General features: G+C 33.1%; 3 protein-coding genes across 4 annotated transcripts; 2 read left to right on the forward strand and 1 right to left on the reverse strand.

Moving 5' to 3' along the window:
• Positions 1 to 1,486: 1,486 nt before the first annotated feature.
• On the forward strand, positions 1,487 to 5,287 carry LOC100803099 (la protein 1). The gene is made up of 10 exons (XM_003522644.5): positions 1,487 to 1,726; positions 1,820 to 1,898; positions 2,013 to 2,162; positions 2,390 to 2,529; positions 2,976 to 3,124; positions 3,514 to 3,615; positions 3,694 to 4,165; positions 4,417 to 4,564; positions 4,839 to 4,917; positions 5,041 to 5,287. Exons 1-10 carry the CDS (start codon positions 1,676 to 1,678, stop codon positions 5,135 to 5,137), a joined length of 1,467 nt encoding a protein of 488 aa, XP_003522692.1. The 5' UTR covers positions 1,487 to 1,675; the 3' UTR covers positions 5,138 to 5,287.
• A 2,916-nt stretch (positions 5,288 to 8,203) lies between these two features.
• LOC100803634 (transcription factor MYB3R-1) lies at positions 8,204 to 14,933 on the forward strand. 2 transcript variants are annotated; one of them, XM_003522645.4, is made up of 12 exons: positions 8,204 to 8,414; positions 9,110 to 9,308; positions 9,734 to 9,788; positions 10,172 to 10,229; positions 10,502 to 10,596; positions 10,737 to 10,840; positions 11,047 to 11,175; positions 11,252 to 12,980; positions 13,058 to 13,335; positions 13,687 to 13,801; positions 13,881 to 14,114; positions 14,585 to 14,933. In XM_003522645.4, the coding sequence occupies exons 2-12, from the start codon at positions 9,232 to 9,234 to the stop codon at positions 14,705 to 14,707; spliced, it is 2,997 nt and encodes a 998-aa protein (XP_003522693.1). In that variant the 5' UTR covers positions 8,204 to 8,414; positions 9,110 to 9,231; the 3' UTR covers positions 14,708 to 14,933. The 2 variants fall into 2 exon arrangements, with proteins under 2 accessions (XP_003522693.1, XP_006578213.1); XM_006578150.4 differs by having other exon boundaries at positions 13,944 to 14,114.
• Positions 14,934 to 16,400: 1,467 nt separating this feature from the next.
• On the reverse strand, positions 16,401 to 21,095 carry LOC100804162 (aspartate aminotransferase). The gene is made up of 12 exons (NM_001369271.1): positions 20,903 to 21,095; positions 20,405 to 20,476; positions 20,137 to 20,198; positions 19,955 to 20,038; positions 19,756 to 19,855; positions 19,528 to 19,648; positions 19,251 to 19,414; positions 18,844 to 18,981; positions 18,509 to 18,630; positions 18,046 to 18,140; positions 17,621 to 17,741; positions 16,401 to 16,814 (listed from the first exon to the last, which is right to left on the reverse strand). The coding sequence occupies exons 1-12, from the start codon at positions 20,987 to 20,989 to the stop codon at positions 16,730 to 16,732; spliced, it is 1,251 nt and encodes a 416-aa protein (NP_001356200.1). The 5' UTR covers positions 20,990 to 21,095; the 3' UTR covers positions 16,401 to 16,729.
• Between the last annotated feature and the right edge of the window lie 3,028 nt (positions 21,096 to 24,123).

A 24,123-nucleotide genomic window follows, 5' to 3' on the forward strand; every position in this document is an offset into this window, starting at 1 on the left:
TAGGCTTTTTTCCCAAGTCAATAAAAAATATATGTAATTTCTTTAATTTTGTACCTTTCCATTAACTTTCGCAAAAGATAATCTTTTTTGTAGACTTTTTGACAAACCCAAATTGATTATCTGCCATCCTTGTTTCATATCTTAATCTATGCTAAATCACTATTTTTCCATGACTTCATATGTATCTCATAAGTTTCATGCCTATGTAACCAACACAATTTTAGATATCCCATGTGTTTATAAATACTAGGACTAAAGTGTACTTCTTCCACTCATCTAACATTTTCTTAAATCTCAAATTCTCATTGAAAAGTTTAGGATCCATTTGGGGTGATTGTGAACTTTTGGTTTTGTTTGCAAATGTAACTTTTTAAACAAAATGTGTTCAATAAAATTGTAGCTGAAATAATTTTTAACTCAATTTTAAAATACTTTTACATTCATTTTAAAAAATCAAGAAAAAAATATTTTTGAATTTGATTTTCAATTTTAAAAAATATATTCTCATTATTGTCACTCCACCATCGTCATTGTTATCATTAACTTTATTATCATTGTTATCATCATTCTTGTGTTATTTTTTTTAATATATTTATTTTTGTTGTAATTTTTTTCAACCTTTTTGCTATTTTTAGTAAATTTTTTTTTTAATTTTAAAATTATTTTAATGTATCTGTATTTTTTTTATATTACATTTTTTCATAATAGAGTGAGATAAGATAAAATAATGGACTCTTATCAATTTCAATTTGCAACAACTTCTTAAAAACTAAAAACTAAGAAAAAAAATGAAACTAAAAACTGATTTTGGATTTAAAAATTTTTAAAACTAAAAATAGAAAAACACTCCAAATAGGACCTTAGTGAGCCAAATGAAATCTTGTTCGCCCATGCACTTCCAAACTTCAATACAAAAAAAAAAAAAAGAGAAATTATTTCCTTCCTATTTTATTCTAACTTGGCCAATGATTTTCCGGTGTGTCCAACATAAATAACTCTCTTCTTTTTTATTTCTCTTCTCAAACAAACAATAAAAATTTGTTATTTATATTTCATGTCCATATTTTTTTAATTTCCTTCCATTCTATTTATGTGCAACCTAACACATGGTTAATGACTAAATAGTATTTTTATCCCATAACAAATCATATATTTTTATAATAATTATATTAAAATTTATATTGATAATGATCTTTAATTATTTGTAAATTACACCTACAAAATACATAATCTTCTGTCCCAAAAATTAAGCTCAAACTTAATGTAACCAACTCATTTTTATGAATTTGATTCTTTTAAAGTGAATAAATATATATTTATTATGAATTTAAAGTAACTTAAATTATGAAATACGTTAGTTAAAATTAACAATAAATATACACTTTTTTTTTTTACCTTATACATTCATTTATTCGTTATGAAAGAGATAACTTTCATTTTCATCCCTCCTTTTATTTGCCGAAAAAGAAAAGTGGATGGGGTCGGTTTGGAGTTGGACTGCGTAGAGTTGGCGTAGTGCGTTCAGATATCTTATTTCGTGTTTTATTTCTACGAATCTAAACTGAGCTTTTAAAAGTGCAAAACAAACACAAACCTACTTTGAAGCCCAAAGTGCAACGTACTTTGCAAAAACCCTAAACCCTCTCTTTCTCTCTCCGCGACTCTGTACTCATCAATGGCGACGCAATCGTTAGACGAAGAAACAACTAAGAAAGTCATACGACAGGTATGACTCATACTCCAATCTTGCTTTTGTATTTCAACTTTTATTTTTCTTATGATCATTCATCATTCAATTTTCGATTCTTTTGTCGCTCAGGTCGAGTTTTATTTCGGCGACAGCAACCTTCTCACCGATGGTTTCATGAGGAAGAGTATCACTGAAAGCGAAGATGGCAGTATCCTTGTTCTTCAGTATTACCTGTTTTTATTTATTTTTTTGTTTTAACTGTAGCGCTTTTGTAGAATAATTTGAAGTTATCATTGCTGGCCTTGACTGTGGTCTCTCACAGTGATTAGTTTGGCGCTGATTTGCTCGTTTAATCGAATGCGAAAACACCTTAATTTGGGTGATGTTAAGCCCGATGAAGTGGCCCAAGAAACCGTGAATACTGTTGCTCAAACTTTGAGAAATTCGGCTTCACTCAAGGTCTCCGAAGATGGTTAGTTTCCTAAACTCAGGCTCTTTTTGTTTTTGGTGATTCAGAGATGAATTTGTCATAAATGAACTTATTTGCTGTTTATTTGTCACTGTCAAATCAATGGTTTTCTGGATGAAAATGCCTTTTGCTTTTATTTTTTGCATGCTACTAATTGTATGTTCATAGGTTATATGAAGAATGATTAATTATATCCTGGCTTTTTATTCTTTTTTATGTGTATGTTTCAGGGAAAAAAGTTGGCAGGAAAACTGAACTTCCAAAGCTAGAAGATGTTGAGCAGGTGGAGATAAGAACACTTGCTGTATCACCATTTGAATATGATCTGAAGCTTGAAGATGTGGAGAAATTTTTTGGTCAATATGCAAAGGTAATAATATTAACACGGGGGAGTCCGGGGCCTGTATCATGATCTACATGCTAACATTTTAGTTTAAAAGCAGTATGTTTCTTTTACTTATCCTGAGTTGTCAACGTGTAGATAAAAGAAGCCAACTGGAGTCACATCTGCATAAAAGAAGTTTCTTAATGCTCTTGATTGACAAGGAATTAAGACTATATACAAAATGCTTCTCATAAACTCAAGACATTATGCATCATTTAAAGATAAACCATGACATTGTATTCCTCTGGTTAATATCTGAGTGCTTTAGATTTATGTAATATGTATTACTTTCAATGAGTATGTAATCGGTTGTTGTCTAACTGATGGTTCTTTAAGTATGATCCACGAAGTATTGTGTGAGATCTTTTTTTTTCCTATACTTTTCTTTTTATAATAATTTACATATATATATATATATATTGGGTTTTCAGGTTAATAGTGTCCGGCTTCCCCATCATGTTGGAGACAAAAAGTTGTTCTGTGGCACTGCTCTTGTAGAATTCTCTTCAGAGGAAGAAGTAGAAAAGGTTATGAAGGAAAAAATGGTATATGCTGGGGCTGAGTTAGAATTAAAACCAAAGTAAGAGAATTCTTATAGCATTTCAACACCTGTACCTGAAAATTAATTATATTAAAAAAAGGTCAAATATTTGGCTTCTAAAAATAATTTCTAAAATATGTGCTATGACGGGTTCCTTTATGTTAATGAAAGTATTGCAATAGGAATTGCACATTTATTCTCTATATTTGTGAAAAATATAAATAAAAGGAGTTCCTTTGGTGCCAAGTTCTCCTGGCATCGTTTATGAAGAATTTAAATTCACTTCATTGCTGCTTGTAACTTGTGCTTGCATTACTAAAATTTGAGAAATTTGGTATTTGAGACAGTCAGACAAAAATGTCTTAATGTTCAGTGACTATTGATAATATATATGGAAGTTTGTGATGCTTATATTTTGCCCAATTCAGGAAGGACTTTGATGCAGAGAGAGAAAAAGAATTAGAAGATTATAAAAAATCTCGTCCACCTGTGGGTTCAAATCACCAGAATAGCTCAAATGTAGAAGAAGAGTAAGAAGCTGCCAACTTTTAATCCCCCCAAAGAAAGTATATATAGAAACTGATAGTTTACATTCATTTCCATAACAGCTACCCTAAAGGCTTAATTATTGCCTTCAAATTAAAGAGCATTTCAGAAGAAATTCCGTCTGAACAAAATGGTGTTGATCAACAAGCCAAGGACAATAGTGTTGTCTCCAAAACAGATGAAAACCCCCGCTCTGAAATTACTTCTGGGGAAAATGATCAAAAGGTAACAGAAAATGTTGGTGTTGATGAAGAAAAAAATGAGATGAAAGAAGCAAAGGAAACTGTAAATGAAGAGGACAATGAGATGAAAGAAGCAGAAGAAACTGAAAGTGAAGACAACACTGACATGAAAGAAGCAAAGGGAACTGAAAGTGAAGACAACAATGGGATGAAAGAAGGAAAGGTAACCAAAGATGAAGAAAAGAAACAACAAGCTGGTGAAAAATTTTCTGCCGCTGCTTACAAGGACAACATGGATGTTGTCTCACGTGAGGATTTGAAGAGTGTCTTTGAGAAATTTGGTACCGTGAAGGTAATTGGGTTTCCCCCTTCCTCCAGCCTGTAGAACTTTATGCCTTCTGGTAATTTGTGTTTGAGGTTTTGCAGCTGTCTATTATAACTCATCACCCCTCCCTCTGAAGTTATTTTCCTGTTTCTGGAAGGGGGATACTTTTCTTTTTTAAATTTGTTTGATTATCCTGATGGCAGGCTAGATTCCTGTTACTGAAAAATAGACTATAGTCAGTTTTCTTAATTGATTAAATTTTTTTTTTTCCTGTTTAGTACATTGATTTCAAGATTGGAGCAGAGTCAGGATACATCCGCTTTGAAGAAACTGAAGCTGCTCAGAAAGCTCGTGCTGCTGCAGTTATTTCAGAAAAGGATGGCTTGGTTGTAAAGAATTATATTGCTATTCTAGATCCAGTGACTGGTTAGTTCTACGTCAATTTCTTTTTTCTTAAGCAGGTTTGGATTTCGTTTGTGGGCTTAAAATACTACTTCTCTTCACCAGTTTCTAATGATATAAGCTTGTACCCAAATTGAAAAAATATTGCACCTGATGAACAAAACCGCTTAACTAGGAGGGAAGGGATTTGGATATGGAGAGAATAGTTGCTGAGATTAGAACTAAAGTGGTATCTTCTGTCAGTGAAAATTGGATTGGTTAAGTTGAGAGCCACATTTATTTGTTATGGTGATCACAGGTGAGGCCGAAAAAGAATACTGGAGCCTGCTTCGTGGTAATCAAGGCAAACACCGAGAATTCAAGAATAAGCAAGGAAGGTACGTTGCTGGATTCAACGATGCCTTGCATTTAACTTTACCAATTGTCTATACCTTTTTACTTTGCGTTTTTGGATGCTCGAAAAAGGGTGGAACTTATATTAATTATACCTCTCTTTGCAGGGGAGGATGGCATGGGAGAGGGGGCAAACATGCACGCTCTAGAGATAATGGGTCTAGAGATCGCCGAAATAAGGCTCAGAAAGTTGGTGGTGCATAATGTTGGGTTGGTTAGATACAGCAGTTTTGAGATCAACTTGCCTGATGTATTCTCCGCTAATATATACTCAAGTTTTGATTTTATGGTTCGGCTGTAACATGGCACATTATCATTACTTGCAATATTTCTTTATAATTTATCGCTTCCATATATTTCTCTCTATTCAGTCTATTATTGTTTGAGGTTCATACTTAATCTAATTATGTAGATGAGATCGTAGAGTAAGATGATTCGATAAAAAAAAGTTGACAATTTTTTATATGGTAAATTAATTACTCTAGCATTTTACTTGATTCTTTCGGTTTACTCATTAATTTAATAAAGCCTTGATTTTAATCCCTGTCCTGTGTCCTGAGTTTTTTTTTTTTTTTTTTTTTACTCAAGGAGCTAAAAGCCCAAAAATCAAAAATCCTCTAGGAAACAGAACAGTAGTAGCATATCATCAATCAGAAATTACATAAAATTGCGTAACGAGAGGTCATTACTCATTCGAAGTGAATTTAGCGAAAAGGTCAGTGGGCTGATTTGCTTCTCTGTAGCCATGCTCCCTTGATGTGCATTGCTTGAATTTCTAAAGATTAAATATAATAAACTTTGCTTAAATTCACATTGAGGGTGTCTTTGGTTGTGAGAAGATAAAATGAAGGAAAGGAAGAAAACATGTGAGAAGAAAAATAAGGTATAATAAAGTAAAAATAGAAATGAATGATTTGGCTGAAGATAATTGATATGAAATAGAAAAGAAATATTTGAATTAAATAGTTTAGTAGGTATAAAAAGAAGTCAATATTAAGATAGAAAAATTAATATTAAGTAAAAATATATTATTATTATTATGTGGTAGGAGAATGCTTGCAGTAAAAGCACATCAAAAACTGGCGGACATAGTACCATCCCAAGTCTCAACCAAACCACCACCACTCCCGTATTTCACCTGCATTTCTCTACCTTTCCTTGCTCTTCTCTAGCATTTGATCGCAACCAAACCATGCCTTAGTCCTTTAGCTTTATGATTGCGTAATTTTGGTCCTATTGCACATTTGGTCTTAAATTTTAAAAATTTAACAATTTTGCTTCATTATTTGTTTATTATTATTTTTTTAAAATAGAAATTATTGACCGATATATTGATGATGATGTGACACTAATAATGTGTAAAACTATCTTGTCATCTATCAAGTTATATGTCTGTCACGTTAGTAATTTTTGTTAAAAAAATTAATGACAAATTAATGGTGAATCAAAATTGTTAAATTTTAAGAATGTGAAGGATCAAATTTACAATAATTTTTTTGAGAGATCAAAATTATATAATTATGAAATTATTAGGGATCAAATGTAGATTTAAGCCAATAAACTAATATTGTGTTGATGAGTATTGTTACAACCTTCCTATAATAATTAAATTCGAGTAATCACATATTTGAAACCGCCTAACCAAGCAATTCGAAGATTGTGGGACCCACCTGGTGCTTTGTATCTTTCTCCATCCTATTAAAAATTCTAATTAGTGGGTAGAATCTAAACCCATATAAAATACTCCATTTTGCATGAATAATGAAGTTATGCTCAACAAAAGATGTAAATGTTAGGGTGAAGGAGCCATCAAAATTCCCAATTAAACCTCCACAAACAGCTTTGTTACTAGATTCATGCCATGATCTATTTGTATTGATCTTAACACAATTTTTTGGGGAGGTTTCAAGGGATAAATTAATTCTTTACAAGATGATTATTAAGATAAGACCAAACCTTTCAAAGTGTGCAAATGAGTGGAAAAATATATGTGAATAAAATTTACTTTGAGCTACGTAGACTAGACATTAGGAACTTTATTTTTGAATATATATGGGCCTGTAATTTGTTTGTTAATTTTTTTAATAAAGTAATCACTCCTTAAATTTTAAATAAATGAATCACCACAGGTTAACTTTGCTTTGGTTGTATAAGAATAAACTTAAGTAGTAGCATTGGAACAGTAGCCAATCATTACCCAAATTGTATGGTCAATTTGAATGGTAGTACTACTATAACTGATTGATCAGTTTATGTGTAAATTCGTTGGTATATAATACTGGAATAAACGCGACAATCACATATGCCATGTTTAATATTTCCCATGTTGCATTCCGATTTCCGAGTAGTGTAGCGATGCTACTATGCGAGTATCAAACTATCAATTGACTATTAACACAATCTACGTTAACATAAAACTACTATTATATGCATTAAAGAACAATAAATTACTAACAAATAACAATAATGACCCATTTTTCAATTGAAATATTTCAAAGTTAGTTCATCCGTCTCTTTTGATTTAGACCTTTATCAATATTTCTACGCACTTCGCCACGATATATTTATTTGGATTTTCTTAATACGATATTTATTTTTCTAATAAAATTGTCTATTATTTTACGATAAACACTATTTTATAAATAACCGAAGTTTCAAATATTAAATTGATTTAATCATTTTAATTTTTATGTAAAAATTAAATTTTTATTATAATACTATATTATTTATTGAAGTAAGTATTAAATGTATGAATAAAAGATACAGTAAATTATTTCAACTGTTTTCTTGTATCTGGGTGGTTATAGTTGACTTGCCAGAATTACATCAACTGTCGTGAAACGTAAGATTGACAAATTATAAAAACGCTTTGATTTTTAATAGTTATTTAATGTAAATTTAATAGTAATAGCTATCTTTATTGTAAATATTTATACTTATTAAATGTAAATTTAATAGTACTAGTAGTAATAGCTAACTTTATCTTTATTGTAGCCTTAAAATAAAATCTTTATCTTTTTTGTGGAAAAAAAAGCAGGACCGCTCTAAATAAATAAAATAATGAGTGGTAGAAATTTGAAGAAAGAAAGAAAGAAAGAAAATAAAAATGAGAGAATAGTATCTTTTTTAAAAATAATAATTTGCCCGTTGTACATTTTGAAAATAAAAATGTACGCTACCGTGCAGAGATGGAAACGTTTATCCGGCGTGTCGTGATCTAGACCGTTCATTTGCCAAAGATGTTCGAGCTTTAAGCATAGGGTTTGAAACGCAAGAGTCCGCCTCTTTATGTTTGAATAGAGACGAGGACCGTTTAGTTTAACTCTTTTCGTTTTTTCTTTCCATTTTTCAATTCTGGATTGTGGTGGTGGTTGATGTGCATTTGCAGATCTTACTTCGCCATCGCTTGCGCGTGGATCTGCAAATGCGCACCGTTTCGATCGCTTCGTCCGTCATTAATCTTTCTCTGAAGCTCAGTCCGGTGAGTTATCCTCTAACGGTCACATTCGCATGTTCGTTCTCCGATCTTCAAATCGTGTTTTCTTAACTTCGATCTTGTTCGCCGAAGAATTTTACGAGTCCTTATTGGATTCTGAGTTTTATGCGCAACTTTAATTTGAATTGCTCTGTCTTTTTTTTTTTAAAAAAAAAAATTAAATCGTAATTTGAATTAGCTTTCTTTGACTGGGATTTTAGTAGCGAATTATGTAATTGAGCTATTGGTTTTTATGGTGGATGTGGCTTGAGTGATGCAAGCGGTGGAGCTTCAAAAGTGGTGATGTGTTTGGTTAAGGAAAAATTGTCCGTTCTTAAAATCATGTTTTCTTACCTTCGATCTTGCTCGCTGTGGAATTTGAGGAATCTTTATTGGATTTTGTGTTTTTGAACAACTTTAATTGGAATTGCTGTGTGTGCTTTTTTCTTTTTTAATTTTGAAAATTATCTGTGATGTTGAAAGTGTCGAATTATGTAATTGAGCTTTTGGTTGATAAGGTAGATGTTGACTCGTGTGATCCAAGTGGTAAATCTTCTGAAATGGTGATATAATGTGATTTGTTTTTGAACATTTTGAATATTCTTTTATTCAATTGTTTGGTTGAGAAAAAATTCTTTGATTCTTTTTTTTTCCTTCCATTTTTTCTTTGAACTTCTCCTGATTCCTGTGTTTGTTTGCAGAAGTTTGTTCATGCGATCTCTTAATTGAGGGGGGATTATAATGATTTGGAGAAGCAACTGGAGAGAGAATTGCAGTCCAGTGGGAATTGGGGTATTCTATTTTAGTTATCTGCCAACAAACTATGGAAGGTGACCAGACAATCCTTGCTGCATCAGAAGGGGTGATAGAAGGTGTTCAGAAAATTAGATCTCTGAATGGGTAATTCTCAAAATCATCTTTGTTTAACTACATTCGTTCTTTTAATACTAGGCAGGCCTTTATCATTGGCGTGATACGTGAGTGAAGTGAAATTAATACTGGTGTTTAGCCTGTTTCTCTCTAGTGTCTAACACCTTTAACACTTAACAATTGACATGCTTAACATGTTTACATGTGAAGCTGTTACTTGCTTTCTTTTTGGGAATAATTTATTAATTATTAACAGGGCTGAGGATTGGTATTGCTAATATTTTTTTATGTTCCAACTCTTGCTCTTTCCAAGTCCTGTCCTTTCTCTTGAACAAATAATGTTTCACTTATAAAAATAAAGAAAGACAAAGAAACCTTTTGTAGGTAACCGTAGTAAATTTTTTCTATGAAGAGATGAAGTGAGTTTTTTCTTACGATGAAATACATATCTGTAGGAGGACTACTGGCCCTACAAGGCGCTCTACAAAAGGACAATGGACACCTGAAGAGGTGAGTTATTTTAACACTTAAAACTTATTTCATGTTTTGGAAGTTTCGTAATGTTTTGCTTGTGCTACAAATTTTTTTTAACTTATCTTTTATAGGCTGGTAATGTTTTATTTGCACTATAAAATCCTGTAACTTGTGAAACTAAGCAAGTTTATGAATTATTCAAATGATTTTTCCATGTAAAAAATTTGTTTACTTACAATCAGTTATAGTTATTCTTTTTGAATTTTACCACAAAAAAAGGTTATAATACATTTTTTTTAATCTTTTTGATATGTTTGTGCATTTAGCACTTTAAGACTTAACAGTTTCTAAGATATAAAGTTTGATTGATAATTATCTTGTATATTATTAGGTGATATTCATGTGTTTTGTTTTTGCAGGACGAGATTTTGCGGAAGGCTGTTCAGCGTTTCAAAGGAAAGAACTGGAAAAAAATAGGTACTATTTTGGTAGCAGACCCACTAGTGTTGATTTCTAATTTTGATTAAGTTATATGCTTGAAATTTAATATGCTTAACAGGGAGATATAAATGGGGGGAAAAGGACTGCGTTTCGCGGGGTTCAATATTTTGGTCCCCTTGAGCAGTTTTGTAATTCTACTTATTTCTCATACACACACACACAGATACATTAAGCACTTTTAATTTACACAAATTAATTATGCAATATTTTGTTATGTGACCTGTTCTGATTGCCAAATTTGTTTGTAGCGGAGTGTTTCAAGGATAGAACTGATGTACAATGCTTGCATAGGTGGCAGAAAGTCTTAAATCCAGAACTCGTCAAAGGTCCATGGTCTAAAGAGGTAAACTCTACTTTCCATTTCTTGCCCATGTTGATCTTATCTCTACATGTTAGAATTTATTTTGATGTAATATTAGAATGTATAAATTTTCTGTTTACATATCTAATGTGAAGTCACCTATCGAATCTGAATGCAAACAGGAGGATGAAATAATTATTGATTTGGTGAATAGATATGGACCTAAAAAGTGGTCTACTATCGCACAACACTTACCTGGACGTATTGGTAAGCAATGTCGAGAAAGGTATGGGGGCTATTGGATTTCTATTGTTTTGTGTAGGACACAAGCATCATTAATGTATCTTTATTGTCCAAAAATGATAAATTAGAATATAATAATAAAATATTTTATTCAGATTATCTTTATCCCTGTTGCCTCATACCATCATATTGGAGAATTTCGATGGATGTAGTTAATTCTCGTTTATATAATTTTGTAAAAATGTATAGGTGGCATAATCATCTTAATCCTACTATAAATAAGGAAGCATGGACGCAAGAAGAGGAGTTGGCTCTTATACGCGCACATCAGATTTATGGGAACAGATGGGCAGAATTAGCGAAGTTATTGCCTGGAAGGTAAATACATATTGAATTCTTTTTTTTGGAAGGTAAATACATATTGAATTACTTGTGCTTGCTTATGTGGCAACAGGACAGACAATTCTATAAAAAACCATTGGAATAGTTCTGTAAAAAAAAAAATGGATTCTTACTTGGCATCGGGCTTGCTTACTCAGTTACAAAATGTACCACTTGTTGGAAATCCGAATCAACCTATTGCTTCCATCTCTTCGAGGTTGCAGCAGAGTGGAGATGATAATGGTCCTAGGGGGGCTGAAGGGGAGGAAGTTTCACAGAGTAGCCAGGAGTCAGCTAAAGCTGGTCACTTTTCGTCAGCCAGAGAGATGAGGAGTGTTGTTTTACAAACTGGAGAGGAATACAAACCAAATGAAAAACCTAGTCAAGCATCCTGTTCAGAGCCATATTACGTGTCTCTGGATGAAGTAACTGCATCCCTTCAAGACATGGCTGGCCAAGGGATTTGCACTTCTCAATTCATTGAACAGAAATATTCACACAAACCTAGAAACTCCACAAACGGGGACTGCCAGCTTGATTTACTTGACTTGACCCATATTTCCTCAATGGACTTTGGGCCGGAATCATCACAGTTGCAAAATGATAGGGTAGTTCCTGGTGAAAGTCACGACATGGTGAATATTCCGTTTCAGACTTCGATGGGGTTAGGTGTTGCAACGACCATGGGATCTATATCTGTTAAACCAGAACACATATTGATGTCTGATGATGAATGTTGCAGAATCCTAATTTCAGAAGCAATAGGTGATGAATGCTTTTCTTCTGGAGATTATAATAAAGGTGTTAACATGGTTAACTTGTCAGGATGCACCTCATTTCTTTGTCAGTCATTACCATCTGTCCAATCAGTAGTTTCTTCTACTGGTGATAGGTTGACGTATACGGTCGAACCCAATCAGTTGGTTGGGTCTGAGGATCAGCAGTTTGTCTCCAGAACACAGGACAACATAATTTATGCCAATGACTTGTCCAGTTCTCCTTGTATCCATAGGATAGACAGCACAGAAATGCAAGAGCCATCAGATGTTGTGAAAGATGATTCAAAATTGGTCCCTGTAAATAGTTTTGGCTGTGGATCAGACGCTAAGCAAACTTCCTATCCAACGGATGAAAAGCCAAATGTGCCTACAGAACAAGAGGACACAGGTGCTCTATGTTATGAACCTCCCCGCTTTCCAAGCTTGGACATTCCTTTCTTAAGCTGTGATCTTATACAATCTGGAGGTGATATGCAGCAGGAATTCAGTCCCCTAGGTATCCGCCAATTTATGATGTCTTCTATGAACATGAACCTAACTCCTTTTAGATTATGGGACTCACCTTCTCGTGATGATAGTCCAGATGCTCTGTTAAAAAGTGCAGCTAAAACCTTCACAGGTACACCATCTATATTAAAGAAACGAAACCGAGACCTTTTATCTCCACTATCAGATAAAAGAATTGACAAGAGACTTGAGATTGAAATGACATCAACCTTGATAAAAAACTTTTCCCGATTGGATGTCATGTTTGACGACAATGAAACTCCGGTAGCAGATTTGCTTCCTGCATCTTCAATGCAAAAGAGGGACTCTGGTACCTCTGTTGAAGGTGATAAAGGGAGTTGTCGACAAGATTTAGTTAAAGTGGAACGAGCAGAGGATAAAAAGAAGTCTGTAATTTTGGACGACAAAAAATCAGAAGACGATTCGGGTGGTAATAATTCTCAGGATAAAGTTAAGCAGCAACCTCTTGATGTTGATTCTGAGATAAAGAATGATGCTAGTGCTGCTGCTGAGATTGTAAGTATTATTTTCTTGTAATAAGCTTTTAACCAAAATTTGTAAATGATTACTTATGTTGTTATTTTGTTTGTCAGGTGCAACAACCATCTGAAATTTTGGTTGAACATGATATGAATGATCTGTTACTGTATTCACCTGATCAGGTTAATTTGAAATCAGAAAAAGTTCTTAGTTTAAGTGCTAGAACTAAAAAAAATCCATGCTCAAGGATTAACTCACCATCTGTTTGGGTAAAGGAGCATGAAAGACTTTCAGTTGCTGTTACTTGTGTACAGTCTATCAGTTCATCAGGCTCAGGGGAGAATTCGGGTGATCACACTGGAAACGATGGTGGTCTTGAAACATGTAACATGTAATTTTCTTCAAACTAATTATATTATCATTTGCCAACTGTTTCCATTTTCCATTATTTATTTTATTCGGGTGTTTTATTAACGAGGCTGAGTTATTTGATCAACCTCCAATAAGGTAGTTGTGAGGTTTCATCCATTTAGCTTTATTTGATGTTACTGTTAATGGTTTAAGCTCTGCTGCATTGGAAAGTTCTCTCATTATGTGGCACTTGTGATAGGTTTCATTTGTCTAGTTTATGTTATTTGCAACGTTTTGGACTCCAATGACAATTGTTTCCATTTTTGCTTTATTTTTCAAATTATTCAGTGTCAACTCGCTGTGGTTCTGACGATTGCTTGTTTGGTTTCAGATTTGGTGGAACACCTTTTAGGAAAAGCATTGAATCGCCTTCAGCATGGAAATCTCCTTGGCTCATTAACACTTTTTTGTCCAGCCCCAGGATTGATACTGAAATTACAATCGAGGTACTGTAGGTTCTGTTGGATAATGATTTCCTTGAAGTAGATTTTAATTCACCAAAATTAAAACAGAGCATTTTTATAGGATTTTGGGTATTTCATGAGCCCTTGTGACAGAAGCTATGATGCAATCGGGTTGATGAAACAGATCAGTGAACAAACTGCTGCTCAATATGCCAGTGCTCAAGAGATTCTAGGAAATGAGACTCCCAAGGCATTACCAAAAGAGGCGTCCAGAAATGACAGGGATGGAGACCAGGAAAATATCGATGCTCATGATCAGCATGGGAACCATTCTCAGTTGGCTTCAAGTGCTTTGGTAAAGCTTAACTTAGTTCCTTTGTCCTTTGATCGACATATTCACTTGATCCTTTCCCATAAGTCATAGCCCTTGGGTTTTTCTTGAAAGCTGAAGCATCATATTTAGATCTATATTTCATCATATGGCAAGAGAACACAAATAACATTTAGAAAATAGATCTCCGAATATTTCACCATCAAGAGAAACACAACTATCCTAGTTAAAAAGCTGCAGCTCAATTCCCTTCCCCTCACTGGCTTTTGGCGGTGAATTCTTTGAGTGGTTTCTTTTTTGGTGTTAAAAGTGACACACAAAATCTTCACTAATAATTTTTATTTCACACTTTAAATTTTGATAAAGCTTACAAGATTATTTTGAGCCTTTGGAGATTTCAGGAACCCTGCACTGCAGTTATTTTCTTATGCAAGAAATTCAGGTCTCTAGTTTTGTCAATAGCTTATGGCTTAAAGGAATTTATTCGTTTGCAGGTGGAGCGACGTGTACTTGACTTCAGCGAATGTGGAACTCCGGTCAGAGGTGATAGCAGCAGCAAATCCTCAGCTATGAGCTTCTCAAGCCCTTCTTCGTATTTGTTGAAGGGCTGTAGATAGTTGATCGTGCACTGAAATGCTATAAAGCCTTCGGTTGATGTACTTTTCGTCTCCAAGTATATTTTATATATAGTTTACTATTTTTTTTTATTTCTTTATCTAGCTTATAGTGATAAGACTTGAATTTGTAATGGTAACAAAGAATTCTATTTAAGCTTGTGTCGATTCTGGATTCTTAATTTGTCACCTCTATAGTAAGCAAATACACATGAGAGGATTTATAACATTCTTCTTAGTTTTATATTCTCTCAAACCAATTGTCCGCGGCACCTACAATTACTAACAGCTATGAAGGTAGGGGAAAGTTCAAAATCTTGCTTTCAAAAAGCACTGCTCACAAAACCAACATTTGTTAAACTAAAAAGGATTTGAACCCCTTAGTAATCTTGAATTCAACCTTAAAACTTACGTGCATGATAAAAATATGATAAAAATATAAGAGGAATCTTTACTTTTAAGATTATCATGAGGTTGATCTCATTAAGTAAAAAGATTTTTGTAAGAAACGAGAACGGGGAAGGAATAAATGTATACATACAAGTCAAGCTTAGATAAAAAAAAAATGAAAGCAAATCTTAATTCATCCTATAATCTTGCGATCAAATCATTGTCCTAATTATGCTAATTAGGGAAGTTAATTATAAAAAAATAACTATTTTTTTAGTAGTGAGCCGAGTCACTTCACATATACTTTGACAATTCTACTCACAAAATTTTCATATTAAGAGAATAGAAAACACACACAAAAAAGGACATTGTCAAAAACTTGGGCAAATTATCATAAAAACAATATTTCCATCTTAATTCTTAAATCTGAGAAAATATTTCTCTCTTAAAAAATTATCATACATTGTGAAAGACAACTAGGTAAGTTTTCAACAATCAATTATAATGATGAAATAATATTTTTATAAATCGTATTTATAAATGAATTATCAATTTTTAAGTCATCATAGTTTCTCTTAGAACATCTACAACACAATTACTATGCGAATTGATTAAAGGTAGGACAAATTACTTATTAAAATTTGTTGTTTTCTTATACAAGCATAGCTGCTTCTATAAGCAATGTTAAGTACCCAAAGACAGTAGTTATTAACTTCCTTTCAACTTTATTTTTTATCAACAAATGTTAGTTGTTAATTTTTGTTAGAATGTTGGTAAGAGAGATTCATATTCATGATCTCTCCCTTCCTCCTTCTCCTTTCAGGGTTGTCTATAAATTACTAGTTTACTCATTTGAGGAATGTTCCTCAAGTCTTGATACTTTGATTGTTGTCTTTTGAATTAAGGAATTGGTTAGTGTTCAACCAATGGCTAAGTACCCTAAAAAAACTTTCTAGGCCAAGAATTAATAAAGAAATTAAAAAAAATAAGTAAAACACTTAGTTTATCAATCTCAACATAAAATAAATAGTAAATACTCTTATAAATTGAGTAAAACACTTAGTTTAACAATCTTAACATAAAATGAATGCTAAATACTATTATCAATATTTCCTGCTTTCTCTTCAAACTCTGATGATAGAACTATCGTACATCTAATATACTCTTTCTCTACTCATCTCTAAACAACCGGTTTTTCTCATCACTTCAACCTTCTCTCTAATAAACTCATTCTTAATCTTATATGAGATATTCACTTATATGCACCATTCTCATATTTACATTATATTTATTCTTAAGACTTGGCTCCATATGACATCACGAGTCTTTTCTAATATAGTTTAGAGAGTTTTACACCTTCCGTTTCACACACCTCACCACAAATCTATCTTGCCACATTTGAGTCGAAACTAATCCATCGAATGTTGTTTGTTTCTTTCCAACAAGGATCCCGGGAAAAAAGAAAAAAAAAATCCCTCTAAGAAACACTTGATTATGTCACATTAAGAAACAGAACAAAAATGTATAATGCAGAAAAGGTTTCATTGGTGATGTTGACAGTTATTAAACAAAAATAATGGAAGTTCTCCTATAGGGACTAGGGAGCATGTTGAAAACTGCGGTCAACAACATGTTTTAGGCAACTCGAGCTACAGCAGCATGTATCGCATCCGCTAGAAGTGGGACAGTTTTGGAACTCAGACCAGCCATGCTAATCCTCCTGCAAAACAAACCGTGCACGTTAAGTCATCTGGAACTTCGGCATAAAACATAAGGGTTGTCAAACATGTTTTCAACATAGTTGACATTTCTTTTTATAGAAGATGAAATATGTGTCTATATATATAAATCACATCCTGAAGAAAATTAATGACAATGCCTATGTAGTAGATTTGCTGAAAAACGTGTTCAACATAGTTGACATTTCTCTTTATTATCCAAGTACCAAGAAGAATCTAACTTGGACAAGTTCTTCTTTGAAGAGGGGAAGAATTGATGTGGAATAATATTTGTTTTAGACAATGGTTGCTAGGATACGTAGTTGTTTATCTGATAATGTTTGTTTTGGGTTTATCCTTCTGGTAAAGATGATTTAGTTCAGTTGTTAACATCTATTATCTTGTTCCTTAGTGTTAGGAAAAGTTAAGTGCAAGAGGCATATATATATATATAGACTTAAACTAGCTACTGTGAAGCCTTCAAATTCAAGTATACAGTTAGTAAAATAATAGTTTTTTGCTTTTAGTGATATAGCTATTCGTGTAATGACTATTTTTCCCCCCTCTTTCTATCATCCAGCGTCAAAAAGGGTTTAAAAATGTAACCCCCGTACATGAGGCATATTCAACTTCATGTTTATTTTACACCAAAAAAGAATTTGACAAATGCATGGTAAGCAAGATAACAAGGTGCATTGCTGCCATATTCACAATTGACTAGAGCATAGAACACGGAGAAAAAAAAGAGAATGCATGTCATATTCATTTGAACTCATTCAATGAAGTCATAATAAATAGAGTATCTTACCCGTCAGATGTCATGTATATATGGTACTCTTTAGTCATGAAGGAAACTTGTTCCGCATTCAATCCAGTGAAAGTAAACATTCCAATCTGCTTGATAATGTGACTCCAATCACCAGGTGTGCCTGACCAGTTAAAGGAGAAATTATTATAACTGCAGTAAATGTATCACAAAAACAAAACTAAAAAGAACAGAGTAAGATGGTAAAGAATGAGCAAACAAGTAGTAGCTTCTTGCGTACTAGTGCAAGTGCAACAATAATGATACAGATCCATCCAAAAAGACAAACTAAAGGAATTGAAAAAGGAGCTCGGTAGAGGCTGACCTCAGAAATGTAAAGCATAAAAAATAAAAAAATAAAAATGATACAGATCCATCCAAAAAGACAAAACTAAAGGAATTGTAAAAGGAGCTTTGTAAAGGCTGACCTCTGGAACGTAAAGCATCGAAAAGTTCTTGGCGCATATTGATGATGCGATCAGCCATTGCCTTCAACTCAATAGTCCAGTCATTGAACAAATCCCTGAAAGAGAAGAAAAAACAAGTGGGAAATTTTAACAGAAAAAAGTCACCTAGCAAAAGAATGTGTACAAGGAACACCTCCTTGGCAGTATTAAATATATCGACACAACCAACGCATATGACGAAACAATCACAACCAGTAAAATCATCATCTTGGATATAGACAATGTTCACTAGAATCTCCCATCTAATCAAACATATATTGGAAGAATGGCCTCTATAAATATCGAAGTACCATCATATTCTTTACCATTTGACAGTGCCATTCAAGACTAGTATTCATCAGAGAAAAAAAAAAGCAGTGGGGAAAGAATAATAAGATAGTCAGCAACAAATCCTTCTTTGTGTAGCAGAAGTTTGGCTCATTACCGGTCCTTGAGAATGGCAGCCACAATGGATGCACCATGAATAGGAGGACTTGAGTACATGGGCCTAATCACTAGTTTCAGCTGGCTCTCGACCCTGCTTGCAACATCAGCTGACTTGCAGACCTAGGTGAGTTTATTTTTAAAAAAATGGGGAAACTTATCAAAACACTAGAAGCTTTTAGTCATCAAAGAAAAATGAAAGTATAAAGTACATTATATGCGCTTAGGATACAAAGAAAATAATAAGATTCAATGGGACAAAAAACATGCACGATTCACTTATTGGCACTGATAAAAAACTTCATTCTCTCCATTTAATGCTTTAAAAGTTCTTACAATGCTTAAGGCGCCAACACGTTCCCCATAAAGACCCAGATTCTTTGCATAGCTTTGTGCCACCAGCAATTCACCCCCATCAGCAACAAACAAACGAACAGGCTGGGCATCTGCATCTAGACTTCCGCTAGCAAAACCCTTCAGAACAAAAAATGATAGTTTAAAAAAATATTTTTTAATCAAAGAATGGGCATCTGAGACATAGTAAAGAAAAATTATTGTGGACATGAACCACCAAGGAAAGTGCCAAGAAAAAGGAAGCTTAACACTCGAAGTTTGATTTTTTCTGCCTGTGCAAAACATCAGGATTCAAGGGATTTCAAGTGGACGGATTTGTAATTTTAATGCACGAACACAAATTTCACAATGGTGAGAAGCAAGATGTTAGTTGCATGCAGAGAGCTTACCTGATAAGCACTGTCAAAGAAAGGTAACAAAGCTTTTGATCTTATTAGCAGCCTAATCTGCTCCCATTGCTCAAGGGTTGGATCCACACCAGTGGGGTTATGTGCGCATGCATGTAGCAAAACAATAGATCCAGATGGAGCAGAACCAAGATCTTCTAGAAGTCCTGTAAGGAACAAACGAGAAGGTAACATTAAATAAAATAAACTTGATGAATATGAAATTGATCATGATACAATAAGTAACAAACACTTCACAGCTTGATAAATAATTTCCAACCTTGAAAATCAAGCCCTCGTGTTGCTGGAGCATAGTAGCGATATGTTTTGACAGACAACCCTGCTAAGTTGAAAACCTTTGGGTGATTACCCCAAGTTGGTGTTGGCAAGTATATAGTCCGCTGAGCAGACAAGTGCAGTAAAAAAATGTTAAGGTGGGATCATCAAATTAACATCAGTTAAAAAGGAGGATAAGAAGGAGAAAAATATCAAGGACAAAGCACTTTACTTGGTGATAGTGTTTAGCCAAAAATTCACCCCCAACTCTTAATGAACCAGTTCCAGACAAGCATTGAACAGTGGTAACCCTGTTGTCTTGAATAGCAGGGCTATAACAAAAAAAAAAAAATGTAAGCACAAAAAATTAGGTACTGATCAGCAAAAATCTTTACAAACAAGAAAGCACTTATATTGTTTTTATTATTAACCTGTCAGCCCCAAAAATGAGCTTAGCACTCAATTTATTAAAATCAGCTAGCCCAACAATCGGAATATATTCCTTGTTGCGTGACCTGAAAATAATGCAGAACAGAACATCATAAAAAGTTCAGAGTACAATGCCACCGGAAATGACGAGAAAGAAAGTATATATATATAGTCAGGTACTAACACGTCATTTATGAGTTGCTGCTCAACTCGCCTCACTACATTCAAAACAAGAGGTTTTCCTTCCTGGAACAATTCTCAGTATTAGTAAAACTCACAAGTTTCCAGCTGAATGATTATATTCGATAATTTTTAGTTACATTACAGGTCATTCTCGTGATTCATCCGCTAGCATTTTCAGCAGCCAAATCATATTAAACTAACGATTATATTTATGAATTAACATAATCTAGTGAGAAATAAACACAAGTGTAATCAAATATCAGTCTGACCTCAGTTCGGTAAGCACCAACTCCCAAGTTGAGCTTAACTGGACTTGGATCTTTGTTATAAGCAACAGTTACCTATTTATTCAAACACGCAACGAGAGTCAATAAAACAGAGCAAAAACTGAAAACGTTTCGTATGAAAGTAGCTTAAGATTAACCGCTTCGGTATAAAATTTACGTGAACTAATTTTCAATCGTGCCGTGCGGCTTCAAAATTCATACGTAAACATAATCGCAGCTTACGATCACGCAAGGAAACAAAGAATTTGCACAATAATCAAACCACACCTAGATTCATTAAACAAAATTGATCTCGAATAATCATCCAAAAATAAAAATATTCAAATGATGTATAGATCGTTGAGAGCGCGATCTTAGAAACTCGAAGAACGAAAAGAAAAAAAGAAAAAGAAGATGAAATGGCGATATCGTGTCATGCGTTATATAATAGAGATGAATTTGAATGAAGAGTGATGCGAGAAGAAAAGAAGAATATTATACCCCGAGGATAGGATCTTCGGGAGCACGAACGAGGTGATTGAAGACGGAATCTGAAGAAGCAGCGGAGATGCCGTCGTGAGAAGCCATTTGATGAAGGAAGTGTCTGGAGAGAGTGTTGAGTCTGCGATGAACAATAAGAATCCAAAAGAATAACTATTAATTGGCTTTTTTGGTTTTGATGGTCCCTGTAATTAATAGAATAGAAAAGTATTCCCTCCACAAATTACAAATTCACTTTTTTATATATATATATATATGTAAGAAGAACGAATGAATTTGTTATTTTTTTATTATTTTCTATACTATTACTTAGGGCGAGTTCTGATGCAGCGGTAAAGTTGTACTTGGTGACTTGTATGGTATAGTCGGTGGGTAACGTTATCGCTTTCTTCATTACGGTTCGTCGCTTCCATTTTATCATGCAATAAAGACATGATACATACCACTTTCTAACATAAGCTATTATTATAACTAGTTATTGAAATTAACACCGTGCAAGCCGACAAGACATGTATCTTATTGTAAATAACAATATGGTAAGCAGGAATATGAATATATAAGATTTTCTGTACCATCCATCGTTTAAAAAAGAATTATAGTATTGGTGACACTTAACTAGATTCACCTTCACGAGTCATGACCAAATATTTTAATTATAGTTAACCTTTTAGACATAAATCTAGTTCGATCTTGACTTTGTCAATAATTTAGACAGACATCATATTAATCTTATAATTATGTACGTTCAGATATTATCTATAGCAAAGTCATAGAAATTTAAAAGATCTTATAAATATATATTATAAAAGAAAAATATAGTATAAACCTAAAAAATTACTTTAATATATTTCTTAAAAAAATAGGTTTTTTATTTAAAAAATATAGCTGAAACACACCATTTCACTTTCTTATCCTCCATCTTCTTTCTAATTTTTCATCTCTCAGCCTTCCACTTATTTTTCTTCATTGTTTCAAAATTCATCAAATTTATTACATTCTTGTGACACTCTCAAGCATGGGAATGTGGTTAGATTAAAAGGAAATATCACTCATTTTCTTAAAATTTTTATAAGGTAAATTTATAAACCATTGAGTTAGATGGGTATTTTATAACATTATGAGTTGTGTGAGAAGGGTTAGAAAACTAAGTATTAGGAATTATTGTGGTTTCCTCAAAATCTTATGTATGTTAAATTTGGAAATTTTGCCTAATTTTTTATTCTTTTTATTTTAAATGCTTAGATTCTATGAAAAATATAACGGTTGATCCTCCCAACAGCATTGGAAGGCATTGATTGCGTTCTTTTTTGTGTGAGTAGTTAATCTACTTAGCGGCATTTCTTAAATTCTTTTAGGAGAAGCAAGTAAACTCCAAAAATATATTATTTTGTGATCTTTGAAATTCTAGGAGTAGTTGAGAATGAAGTAAAATGTTTATCTTCGCTTGATTGGAATTTATTCCTTGAGATTTTTTATAAGGTATTTAAGAGTGGATATTGGATTATTTATTTATTTATTTATTGTGAGTTTATAATTGATTGTTGCTCGCTACAACGGAAAGATAATGTAGCTTATGAGTCAAAAATTCATAGTATATATATGTTTTTTTTTTGTTGCAACGAAGAGAGAATGTAACCTATGGGTTGAATATTCATAGTTTCTAAAGATCCGTTCGCTGCAACGAAGAGATAATGCAACCTACGAGCAAAGTGTCGTTGTTCTATAATTAGCGTTCGCCACAATGAAGAGGTAATGTGATCTATGTGCACATAGTAAAATGAAAGTTTTTACAAAGTTATTATTCTTGAATACAAGTTTATATGTAGTTCTAAAATTTTTCAAGGGAGTATACAATAGTTTCTAAAAGTAAGTTGTATTTATTTCACTTTTATTTAATGTCATTTAAATTCTTTTTGGATGTAAAGACTTGTATTATGTTTGTGCTCTCCTTCCTATCCGGTTTATATTTTATGCTCTCACTAAGTCTTCGAGACTTACCCCCTTCTTTCATTTTTTTCCTCAGACACACAGATAGTCAGCTTACTTCCTAGGATTTGCTGACTTACCCAAGAATTTGTTTATCTTTTTGGTAGGCCTCCATTGCGTTTGATGGAAAATATTTTTTTTGTGACTCCAGTATAATGCGACTATAGGGATAGGGTAAGAATAAATATAGAGAAAATTCCGTTATTTTGAGATGTAGATGATCTTATCTTATAGATATGCTTATGGTGTAATTATGAAGTTTTGAGACACTTTGATGATTAGTATGTATGACCAACATCACTATTAATTGATATTTTGGATAATATGTCAAGGGTTTATGTTGTGATCTATAACCTTGATATCTAACTATTGGATCTTAATATATGTATATATAGATTTGCATGGATATATGATATATTTTCACAGGTTATTCAATATGGGGTTTGTCTTGTTTTTAGGGGAAACTCTATCGAATTTTCGATAACCCATTTTGGTTAATCTTTTAAATGTGATTTGGAATGAAATACTCTTAGACTAGCCAGGCTAAAGAAATTATAGTTTGTGCATCGATTATGGTCTAAGAGTGAGTCGTGACAATAACTCTACAAAAGTTATCAAGAAAGTGGTTTTGTTCTTTTTAAGTTTACCCTAGCATATTTCTTATTCAAGTTAATGAATTATCATGAAACGCATAAAAAATTGGGATATCAGTCCACATGTTAATTGGCTTGCAATTTGGCCATAGGGATGGATCCCGAAATAATTAAAAAATGAAACAAATAAAAATATTAATTTAAGTCCTATTTTAAAAAAAAAGTTAACAAGATAATTATAAATTATCATATGAGATTTAAATTAGGTAAACATTAATAACTTGTTTATAATTGTTGACCTTGATCAAACCTTTTAAACTAGGTTATTGTCAAACACCTTCGGACTAAGGTGATGTTGTGATAAGCAGCATCTCACACAGTCAAGCATTTGGGTTGACGAGGATGCCTTGGCCTGACATCGCAAGGGCCTAAACTCAAGGTTTCTGAGACTTCTATGGGACATGACTCTTACTACTCAAAACCACAACCTGAATCCTTAAGTTCCTCATTAGGTTTGGACCTTAATTTAATCTTGAGTCGAATATCACCTCAGGCCTTCTCCGTATCCAAATATGATCCTATTTTGATCTTATCATAAATACTTAGATTGGTTAATTTTAATATTATAAAAAAAATCCATTT

This window comes from Glycine max, chromosome 4 (genome assembly GCF_000004515.6).
Source record: "Glycine max cultivar Williams 82 chromosome 4, Glycine_max_v4.0, whole genome shotgun sequence".
Classification (NCBI taxonomy): Eukaryota; Viridiplantae; Streptophyta; class Magnoliopsida; order Fabales; family Fabaceae; genus Glycine; species Glycine max.

Coding starts and splice junctions, on each gene's coding strand:
- LOC100803099 (XM_003522644.5), top strand. CDS start 1,676: ATGGCGACGCAATCGTTAGACGAAGAAACAACTAAGAAAGTCATACGA. Junction 1,727..1,819: donor CTAAGAAAGTCATACGACAG/GTATGACTCATA, acceptor TTTGTCGCTCAG/GTCGAGTTTTATTTCGGCGA. Junction 4,918..5,040: donor TTCAAGAATAAGCAAGGAAG/GTACGTTGCTGG, acceptor CTCTCTTTGCAG/GGGAGGATGGCATGGGAGAG.
- LOC100803634 (XM_003522645.4), top strand. CDS start 9,232: ATGGAAGGTGACCAGACAATCCTTGCTGCATCAGAAGGGGTGATAGAA. Junction 10,230..10,501: donor AAAGAACTGGAAAAAAATAG/GTACTATTTTGG, acceptor ATTTGTTTGTAG/CGGAGTGTTTCAAGGATAGA. Junction 12,981..13,057: donor CTAGTGCTGCTGCTGAGATT/GTAAGTATTATT, acceptor TTTGTTTGTCAG/GTGCAACAACCATCTGAAAT.
- LOC100804162 (NM_001369271.1), bottom strand. CDS start 20,989: ATGGCTTCTCACGACGGCATCTCCGCTGCTTCTTCAGATTCCGTCTTC. Junction 20,199..20,404: donor TTGGTGCTTACCGAACTGAG/GTCAGACTGATA, acceptor GAATTGTTCCAG/GAAGGAAAACCTCTTGTTTT. Junction 18,631..18,843: donor GTGTTGGCGCCTTAAGCATT/GTAAGAACTTTT, acceptor AAACTCACCTAG/GTCTGCAAGTCAGCTGATGT.